General features: G+C 45.4%; 1 protein-coding gene across 1 annotated transcript; it reads right to left on the minus strand.

The window, feature by feature from the left end:
- Window positions 1–1,898: 1,898 nt before the first annotated feature.
- Window positions 1,899–7,055, minus strand: LOC309703537 (E3 ubiquitin-protein ligase TRIM21-like). The gene is made up of 2 exons (XM_082528442.1): window positions 6,694–7,055; window positions 1,899–3,827 (listed from the first exon to the last, which is right to left on the minus strand). Exon 2 carries the CDS (start codon window positions 3,816–3,818, stop codon window positions 2,148–2,150), a length of 1,671 nt encoding a protein of 556 aa, XP_082384568.1. The 5' UTR covers window positions 3,819–3,827; window positions 6,694–7,055; the 3' UTR covers window positions 1,899–2,147.
- Window positions 7,056–10,389: the final 3,334 nt, after the last annotated feature.

Below are 10,389 nucleotides of genomic sequence, written 5' to 3' on the forward strand. Positions count from 1 at the left end.
TCAGTTTTTGGTCTTTTCCACATACAGTTGTTGTTGTCATGGAAACAGAAACCAATCGGGCCTTGGATGGACGTCGGGAGTTCTTAACAGCAGCTCGTTGTTCATTCTGATGTTGTTTTTTAATTATATTTTATATTTAATATCATATATTGGCCTTTTTCAGCTTTATCTGAAGGGCCACGGGTCAGACTCCAGCTGGGCCTGCCGCTCTCAGCCTCACTCTGAGGAAGCCCACAGTCTCTCACAGTGGAAACTACACCGGGGGACCCCATCCTTGGAGTGGACCCATTTTTGTTGTAGCGTGTTTTGGGGTTTAAAAGCCACAGAGACGCGGTGCTTAGAAAAAATGCATTTCAGCTGTGCTGATGCTCCTGACACGTATAAGACTGGGGAAACCTGCATTCAGCTGGACCTGAAAAACACTATGTCCAGATAAACACAATCAACTTTTGGAGAAAAATAAAAGATTCTTCATCAGACTAACAACTAAAAACATGACACTTACCTTAACAGTATGGGCTACATCAAATATATTCAAGACCGACAACAACACTTCTCACTGCTGCTAATTTTAACAAAACTAAACAAAAAGTAGAAAAAGGCAATTCACCAAGTCTTGAAAAGTAAAACTGAAAAATAGAAACACAGAATAAAGTAAAATATCCATCCAGATCTTTACCACCAACAACATAAAATCTATCTTAATTAAATGGCCAAATTCTCCAATAAATGAGCAATAATAAAGTAAGAAAAAATAAGACATTCAATTTATGGACGCTCAAATTAACAGAGCGACATTAAACGCACCTCATTGCCTGCCGTAGCGTTCTTCGCAGCTGCACTTCACCTCAAAGGTCGGTTAATACATCGGATTGAACTTAACCAAAGTCCAATTAAAGGAAAATAAATGTTTCTAACAAATACAATGAAGAAGATTAAAATAATTCACTGTCAGTTACTGTCGCTGTGAGTTTGACGAGGTCAGCTGCTTCATTTGGTTCTGCCTAAAGTTCTCTCAGTGATCCAGTGTTTATATGATAAGATACGTGTTTAATGCAGAGAGTTGGAATTACAAGTTGGTAAGAAGCTTTTTAACAAAGGTTTGATTTAAGCTTTAAGTTCAAAGGTGAAAGAAATTTCACGTTTGATGAAGGAAGATCAAGGCTAACAAGGACATAGGTCAAAGGTCAAAATAAGGTGAGAAAATATAATAGATATATATAATCAATCAATAAGGTGAAAATATCAGATAAAAGGGTTTTTTTGGTTATAAGGAATAAAGAGGTCAAAGGTCAAAACAAGAGACACTGGTAGAGACCTCAAATCATTGTTACTGAAGAAGGAGGAGTTCTTTAACAGTACGACATTGATAGAGTTTGTTTGTGTGTTTGAGAGTTCAGACTGAAAGGGAGCGCACAATCGTGTGTGTGTCTGCAGCTGTTGTGTTGTTGCTGCATCGTTGCCTCAGGGGGAAAGTTGTGTGTGTGTTATGCAGACTAGCAGAGACTGCAGCTGTCAGCAGCCACACACACTTTCTATTCTTCAAATCAAATCACAGTGAAACATGTTCACTGACAGCTCAGCTTCAGCATCGTCTTCATGCTGTGACTGCAGCCGTTCAACTCTGTTTGTCTTTAACCCAAATCATCACAACATGCAAATATAATCATCAAAATGATGTGACTGGAAGGATGCAGCAGTCTGTGCTCCACCTTTCTCCTCCACACCTGCAGGTGGAGAACATGGATGCATGAATCTCTACAGAGTTCTTTGAATATTATCCGTCTCATCAGTTTTCAGTGAACAAAACTCCTCACAGAGCCAAAATAAGCAGTTTGTATCCAACATAACTCAGCTGGACTCTGATGCTCCGTATAACAGCCACACATGAGTCTGGATTCACTCAAAGCATTGAACAAACTTTATTGGAAATGAAGCTTTTGGACATTTGTTCTCTGATATTTGCTCTTCAGCTCGAGTCTCCATCAGTGGGAACATTTCCTGATTCAACTTTTCTTCTGTTCAAATCAAACTCCATGAGAATCAAAGTGTGAATCAGAGTCCTGATGATCAGATTCTATAGAAACATGGAGACTGTAGAGGATTTACACTCAATATGTTCATTTGTTCCCTTCAAGAAAAATCAATCATTCATCCAATAAAATCAGTCGTTGATCAGTTTGATTGACAGGACAGATGATCAGAGGTGCAGAGTTTTTACCTCCATCATTGGTACAGGGACTGAAGTATGGGTGGAGTTTGTGAGTGAAGGAGCAGCCAGTAAAGGAGTAGATCAGAGCTGCAGCACCTACATCATAAAAGGAGACCAGACCCTCCTCATAATCCACAAACACCCCCACCTTCTCAGGACCAGGATGAAGACAGAGGGGGACTAGAGGGGAAGCACAAGCTTTGTACTCATTTCCATTTCTCAGCCACACAGTCCAGAAACCATCCTGAGGACTCAGTGTGATTTTTCCCTTCCTGTTGATCGACTCTGTGGCCACTCCTAAATCCCATTTAGTCTTTCCTTTAACCTGAACCTCAAAGTAAAATCTGCCTGAAGAGAAACTCTGCTCTCCTAAAACCATAACATAGTAAGAAAATCTCTCTGGGTTGTCTGGAAGTTTCTTCTCCACATCACTATGATAAACTTGTTTTCCATCATCAGACAGGATGAGGTTAGGATTTGCTGTATCAGGATCCAGAGTCACATCCACCTCATGCTGCTGCACCCTCTGCAGCTCAGCCTCTAACAGCTTCTTCTTCATGGGTTTCCAGACTGTCTCCTCCAGCTGAGCCACAGCTCTCACCACAGTCCCCTCATATGATGGTGGATGAACTCTGACCTCTGTCCAGTCCTTGCTGGGTGGAGCTTTCAGGGAGGAGAAGCTTTGGAGGAGGTGGAGGTGGTCTTCAGAGCGTGAGAGCTGCTCCACCTCAGAGCTTCTCTCCATCAGCTCAGAGATTTCCTGTTCCAGATCTTTGATGAGACCTTCAGCCTGTTTCTCTGTAGCTTCCTGTTTGTCTTCGATCTCCTTCATGAGGTCCTTCAGGCGTCTCTCAACAGACTCCATCAGAGCCGTGAGGACCTGAACACCTTCTGCTTTCTGTCTGTCTGCAGCATCTTTACTCATCTTCACCGACTCTGTGATCTCCTGAATCTTCAGTCGTCTCTTCTGGATCATCTGCTGAATCTCAGCCTCTGTCTTCTCCAGCTCGGCCTTCTTTCCTTCATATTCTTCTCTCAGAGGAACAAACTCGTGGTTCTTGTGGTCTAAAACAGGGCAGAGCATGCAGACACATGTCTGGTCGGTCTTACAGAACAGCTCCAGGAGTTTATCGTGCTTCGTGCACATCCTGCCTTCCAGGTTCTCCACAGCATCAACCAGCTGATGTCTATTCAGACGTTTCACTGTCAGATGAGGCTCCAGGTGAGTCTGACAGTAGGAGGTCTGACACACCAGGCAGGACTTCAGGGCCTTCAGTCTGGTTCCAGTGCAGACGTCACAGGGAACTTCTCCTGGTTTGGCAGCTTGTTGCTCTGAGCTGCTGCTGCTGCTGGCTTTCTGCTGAGCTTCACGTCTGAACTGAGCAACCATCTCAGAGATGAAGGTGTTGACCCTCAGCTGAGGTCGAGTGTAGAAAGTCTCTTTACACATGGGACACTGACAGCTCTGATTCATGTCCCAGTGCTGACTGATGCAGGTTTTGCAGAAGTTGTGTCCACATGGTGTAGAGACTGGATCAGTGAACACATCCAGACAGATGGAGCACAGAAACTGATCTTCAGATCGCAGATTGCTGGCAGCAGACATGTCTGCACTCTGAGGGAGAAAGAAGAGAAACATTTGATTCAAAATTCACTTTAAATTTCATTTTTACAAAGAGAGAAACAAGCATCTGTCATGGTCTGCGGTGGGTGGCTGGAATTTCCACAAGGCTCCTGAACTGACCTGGGATCCGCCCCTGGGCAGGGCCAACTCCAGCTCCTGCACACCTGGAGCCTATTGCAGGCAATCAAGCCAGACGGATTTAAGCCACACGTTGATGTTCATTCACTGCCAGTTCGTCATCAACACATGTTGGTAACAGGCCATTATGCTTCAAGTTCTCGCTGTGATTTATCTTCTTAACAAGACTCTTGTGCTGCAGTTGCTGTATTCACCTTGGCTCATGCTCCACCTCTGGACTCAGGATACCAAGCAATCATTTTGAAAATCTCTCTGTGCCTCACCTGCCTGCCCTCCTGCCATCACACTCCATCTGAAGCCCCGGATCTCAGGCCAGCGTTTCCACGCCACTCAGCCTCCCCTGGATTCTCATCACCCCCCTCTCAACACTATGTCCCCTACTGCAAGTAAGAATTGCTACTCTTACAACTGGCCACTCCAGAGCTGCCTCCACCACCTCCCTAACTTCACTGTCTTCTCTCTTCAGTGTGACTGTTCCCTGCTCAGCTCCACTCTGCATCTCAGGCCCCGTTCCCTCACCCTAGCCACGTTTCCCAGGCCACGCCACGTCAAACTCCACGTCTTATTGTTGTTGTTTTTTTTGTCCTTGCTATGTTTTTTGCACTTAAGCCTAATGAATAATTGTTACATCATCTGCTGTCTCTGCTCGGGGTTTCTGCACCTGAGTCCTGTTCAGTACAGGCCACTCGGCCCCGTGACAGCGTCAGTAGTCTGAGGAGCTTGGAGAGAAAAGCATCTGGACTTCTTTAAGTTTCTACTCATCACAGAAGCTTCTTCACCTCATCCTCAACACGGAAAAGACCAAGGAATGAATACTGCACTTTTGGAAGAACTCCCTCCCCTGCAGCCTCTTATCGTCAAAGGGACGGAGGTGGAGAGGGCAAACAGCCACAGATTCCTGGGACTGCAGGTTACATCAGACCTGAGCTGGACTCTCAACACTACAGCAACTGTGAAAAAAGCCCAGCAAAGGCTTTATTTCATTCGGCTGCTCAGGAAAGCTGGCATGAACCACCACCCAGGCCTGCAGAGGACTGATAGACAGCATCCTCACCGCAGGCATCACTGTCTGGTATGGAAACACTACACAGACAGAGAGGAAGGCTCTGCAAAGAGTCATGAAGTCTGCAGAGAGGATTATGGGAACAACACTTGCATCCATGGACCTGCACATACAAAGCTGCACATACAATCTCAGACACAACAGAGCGGACAGCAGCATCACACACAGAACACGATTCTTCAACAGCTTCTTCGACTGTTAGACACTGAGAGGTTGATGGCTCCGTGTCAGAGCACCGGCCTCAACGAAAAAGTTATCAGTCGTTCTTTTCCTCTTTTCTCATTACCCACAGCTACATCCATCCTATCAGGCTGCTCACCTCCTGCACTTTCAAACGTCCACACGTAGGCCTGCAGGAATATCTGGACCACGGCCAATCAGAGAGGTCCTGCCCTCTCTCTGATTGGTTTAGCCAACGATATGGGCATAATGTGTTGTTGACCACACGGAGACTTTTCCTTTTGTTTTTGAATGGCTGGTCGTACCGGTGTGACCTATTTGTTTAGGCTACGTCCACACTAATGCGTTTTTGTTTGGAAAAAGCAGTTTTCTCTCTGCTTTGGCCTCCACACTGAGACGGCGTTTTCTCCAAGGAAAACATTTTGAAAACGAAACATTTGGAGACGGTGCGTTTGTGTCACAGTGTGAACAGTGAAAACAGAGACCAATTCAGGGTCTGCAGCCTTAACGGTCCACAAGGGCCGCGTACTTAAAGACCGCTAAGGCCGGAAGTGCGAGGCTTGTGAAATGGGACGGTGTAGCCTCCGTTGCGCTGCCCAGGTTGCCTAGCAACCATGATACTAACAGCTGGAAACGTGTCATACAGCTTTGTTTGACAGAAATGAAGGCGAAAATAATTTGTTCATTTGTTTGTTTGTTTCTACATGAGCTTTGATCATTCTCTGTAAGATTAAGCTTTAAAACCAAGTTAGTACAAACGTCACTAACGATCTTACGTGCTGCACAATAATGTTTAATATTTAGTATTTACTGTTATATTCCCATATATCATCGTGATGTGTTTATTGTATCGCTCTCATTTTCTTCTGCTTGTTTTCTTTTTAAGGCTGCAGACCCTGAATTGGGATACAGCCAGAGACTTTCTAAAATGATGATGCATGTGATGCAGTCATGTGACCAATTAAACAAAGGTATTATACAGCAGCAGTTTTGACAGCCCTATTAAAGATGAATATCAGTCTGCACATGCTCCACAGAGCTTTTCTTCAAATTCTTTATTTCTCTCTCGGTTTTGCAACTTTGTACTTTTGTGTTACTCGCAGCAACAACTCCACCTCATTGTTAGTCCATTTTAAAACTCGGTGCTTTTCCTCCACCTTTTGCCGCGACGTTTCAAACAGCCGGAAAGTAAATCAGCGGCAGACAGAAATGAGACCGGTCGAATCGTCTTGCGTTTCACGCATGCGCAGGACTGGAACGTAAGCGTTTTCGGCTGTCTTAATGTGGACGCACAACTCTGTGAAAACGACTGAAAACACCAGTGTGGACGCGGAGCGCTGTTTTCAAATCTATCCGGGCGAGTGTGGACGTAGCCTAAGTGGCACCATGGAGGAATGAGGTGGCGCTCTAGACCCTGATGACGTGAACAGAGTGAAGATTTGTGTAGAAGCAGGAAGTGTGATCAGCTGCACTCACCACTGTTGCTGAGAGAAACCTGATGGACTCCAGTGAATCTTCTTTTAGAGACAAACAGGACTCGACTGCAGCTCTGCTGCTGCTCTCTCACACTTTCACTTCTGCAAAATGACGTTGAGCTTCTTGTTTTTCAGGTGTTGCTCCGCCTCTTCCTGCCTCTCCCTTTACAGGAATCAGCCGGTCTGTACTCAGTGACTGTGTGCAGCGGGTGGGAGGAGTGAGGAGTGGTGTGTGGGTTCACACAGTAATGACGGCCTCAGGTGATCAGGAGAAACTCACCTGGATTTCCTTTTTCCACAGCAGACTGAGAGCTTCAGGTGGACCCTGAAGGAGGTCTCAGACACAGGTGGTAAAAGTACACACAGTCTGTACTGAAGTAGAAGTACTACTGTTAAAAATACTCCAAGTACTAATTCAACTTCTTTACTGAAGTAAAAGTAAAAAGTAGTGGCTGTGAAATGAGAGTAAAAAGAGCTGATTGAAGAACATTTCTAACACGTGTTTATACAAAGCTAACTGAACCATGTGCTGCATCAACGTGATAATAAAATAATATTATTCACTTTGTTTCTAATAAATATTCCCAGCTTGAATCAGACAAGTTGAACACGAGCAGAGAAAAAGAAGCAAATCCAAATATTCCTGTGTTCAGTTTTCTCCATTTACAGGCCGACTGTGCCTCTAAACAGGAACATGAGCAGGAAGAGGCTGAAGTGGATTCAGCAGGTGGTGGGATCCCTTGAGTGTACACACCTGCCTTGTCTAGTTTATTAGTGTGAGTGTGTGATAGTGTGTTGCACTTGTGTTGTGGTGTGTTTTCTTTCTTTAGTTGTGTGTGGCATCCCTGCCCCTCCACTGGTAAGCCTCAGCTCTGAATACCTTTTTAAGCATATTTGTATTTGAATATTTATGATTATGCTTTTATTCGGTGTTTTAAATAATTACCAATAAATTGTCAATTTGTTTATTATTGAACCTCGTCTCTGGATTGAGTATAGCGAACCTAAGTGCCTTTTTGGTGATTTAGTGTTATTTCCAGTATTCTCTGGGTGAAATTCCCAGGGTGGCGTTGTCGTTCTTTAAAACTGAAGAGTCTTTACTTTATATCCCAACCTCGTCTCGCCACAAACTTGGCGTTGTTGTCGACAGGATATACTCTTTAAAACAGAGACGTGTGTTCTTCTTTTTTTCTTTTTTTTTGTTTGGTGTAACGTAAATTATTTTTTTTTATATTATTTTGTATAGAATAAAGGCAAAGCAGCAGCTACTTTGGTGTGGGATTTCACAGCTGTGTTACAGAGATGGAGGAAGAGTTACAGGGACTTGATCGCGCAGCTGAAAGCAGATAATGAGAGGCTGCGTCAGGAGAGGGCTGTTGGGTCAGGTACTAGTGCTACACCTTCTACCTCAACTGCATCATCTGTTAACCCCCCAACGGCTGGTGTCTCTGTAGCAGAGAGACTAGTTTTTGTGCCCCGTGACAGAAAATGCCCTATGTTTAGAGGAAAATCAGGTATAGGGTTGAATGAATGGTTGGAGGAAATAGAAGGTTGTGCTAGAGCACGTCATTTGTCTTTGGCTGATAAAGCATTTTTCCTGTTTGACCACCTAGAAGGAGAAGCACGTGAGGAGATTAAATATCGCTCTAGTGCAGAGAGGACTGATCCTGCTAAGATAATTACTATATTGCAAGAACTTTATGGCTGTTCAGAATCCTATGTAGCATTGCAGGAAGCTTTCTTCTCTAGAAAACAGCAGGAAAGTGAGACACTGCAAGAGTTTTCCCTCGCTCTCTTGGGTCTTATGGAGAAAGTTAAATCGAGTGCCCCCAATGGCATGCCCAATGCTGACGTTTTATTAAGAGATCAATTTGTTGAACAGGTCTTAGATAGTACCTTGCGGCGGGAGTTAAAGCAGCTAGTAAGGAGGCAGCCCACACTGACATTGCTGGAGATTAGAGGGGAAGCTATTAGGTGGGAACGTGAAGGGTTGCCTAGTGGCGTTAGGCATAGAAGCAGTTCTGTCCCTTCTGTTTATGGCATTCAGTATGGGGTCCATAGCGGTCCCTCAGGAATAGCTCAGTCTACCCATTTGTCTGAGATGAGCGAGATGAAGGAATTGTTAAAGCGCCAGCAGGAGCAACTTAATCAGCTCACTCAGAGCATTGCTCGATTGCAGGGCCCCCATCGAATGCCTCGCTCAGGACGGGGCGACTCCATTATATGCCGTCGTTGTCAGCAACCTGGACATTTTGCTCGGGAGTGTGATGGGGAACGCGTTCCTCGTTCCCGGCCTCCTTCGCAGGCCCCTCTGCATAATCGCAGGCACTCTCCTTTAAATACGGCTTCGGAAAACTAGCACCCTCCGTATTGCCGAGCCACAGTTCGGGTGGGGTGTCTATTGGCTCAAGGGTTGTTTCTAATGGTCCAGAGGCAGTCTCGAAATTAATTTCATCCTGTCCTCATATAGATGTGGACATGGGCGGTATAAAAGTACCTTGTTTGGTTGATACGGGGTCCATGGTCTCTACCATTACTGAAAGTTTTTTCCGCCAGCATTTTGAGTCCTGGGGTCAAGAGCGTCTCCAAGCTTGTCATTGGTTGCAGCTTAAAGCGGCTAATGGGTTGTCCATTCCTTACCTTGGCTATATCGAGCTAAGTGTAGAGCTCTGTGACAAGTTTCTTCCACAGTGTGGCGTGTTGGTCGTTAAAGATCCTCCAGGTGCAGGACCTTCCACGGTTCCGGGTGTATTGGGGATGAATGTCATTTGGAAGTGTTACCACGAGCTTTTTGGGCAACACGGTGAAGCATTGTTTAGTTTGGGCTTTGTCACAGAGGCCCCTAAACCCCTTGTGCAGGCGCTGCAAAAGTGCCATGACGTTAGTATAAGAGCCCCACTGGATTTGTCTGGCCATGTGAGAGTGAGGGGTAAGCGAGCATGTTGCATTCCGGGTGGTGTAATGAAAGTAGTGGCCGCCACCTGTTCTGAGCAATATTCAGGTGCCACTGTGTTATTTGAACCTACTGATGTTAACTTGCCTGCTGGACTTTTAGCGTCCCCTGCATTGGTTCGAGTGGTTAGAGGTACTGCATACATACCAGTTGTTAATGTAGGGACTACGGCGGTCTTGCTTTACCCTAGGACCGTTATAGGGACCCTGGAAGATGTTCATGTGGTCAGTTTGCCCGCTGGTGTGACAGAAGTACTCCCTAACGTAGCCACAATGGCATCTCACACCGCCACTCCTACTGTGCAGGATCAGATGGAAGGGATTGATTTGTCTAAACTGTCAGCAGAGGAACAGGGACAGGTGAGGTCTCTCCTTAAGAAATACAGCTCGGTCTTTTCTGCTCATGACACTGATTTGGGTTGCACTAACTTGATCTCCCATGACATTCCAGTCTTAGACGATATCCCCGTGCGGCAGCGTTATAGGCGCATCCCCCCTTCAGAGTACGAGGTTGTGAAAGAGCATATTAACCAGTTGTTAGGGGCCGAGGTGATTAGAGAGAGTAGCAGCCCCTATGCTTCTCCCATTGTGCTCGTTAAGAAGAAGGATGGCAGCCCGCGCATGTGTGTTGATTATCGGCAACTGAACAACAAGACAAGGAAAGATGCATTCCCCCTGCCGCGCATTGAAGAATCCTTAGATGCGCTGACTGGTGCCCGTTGGTTTTCCACCATGGATTTAGCAA

Source organism: Aulonocara stuartgranti (genome assembly GCF_965226115.1).
Source record: "Aulonocara stuartgranti genome assembly, chromosome: 3".
Lineage (NCBI taxonomy): Eukaryota > Metazoa > Chordata > Actinopteri > Cichliformes > Cichlidae > Aulonocara > Aulonocara stuartgranti.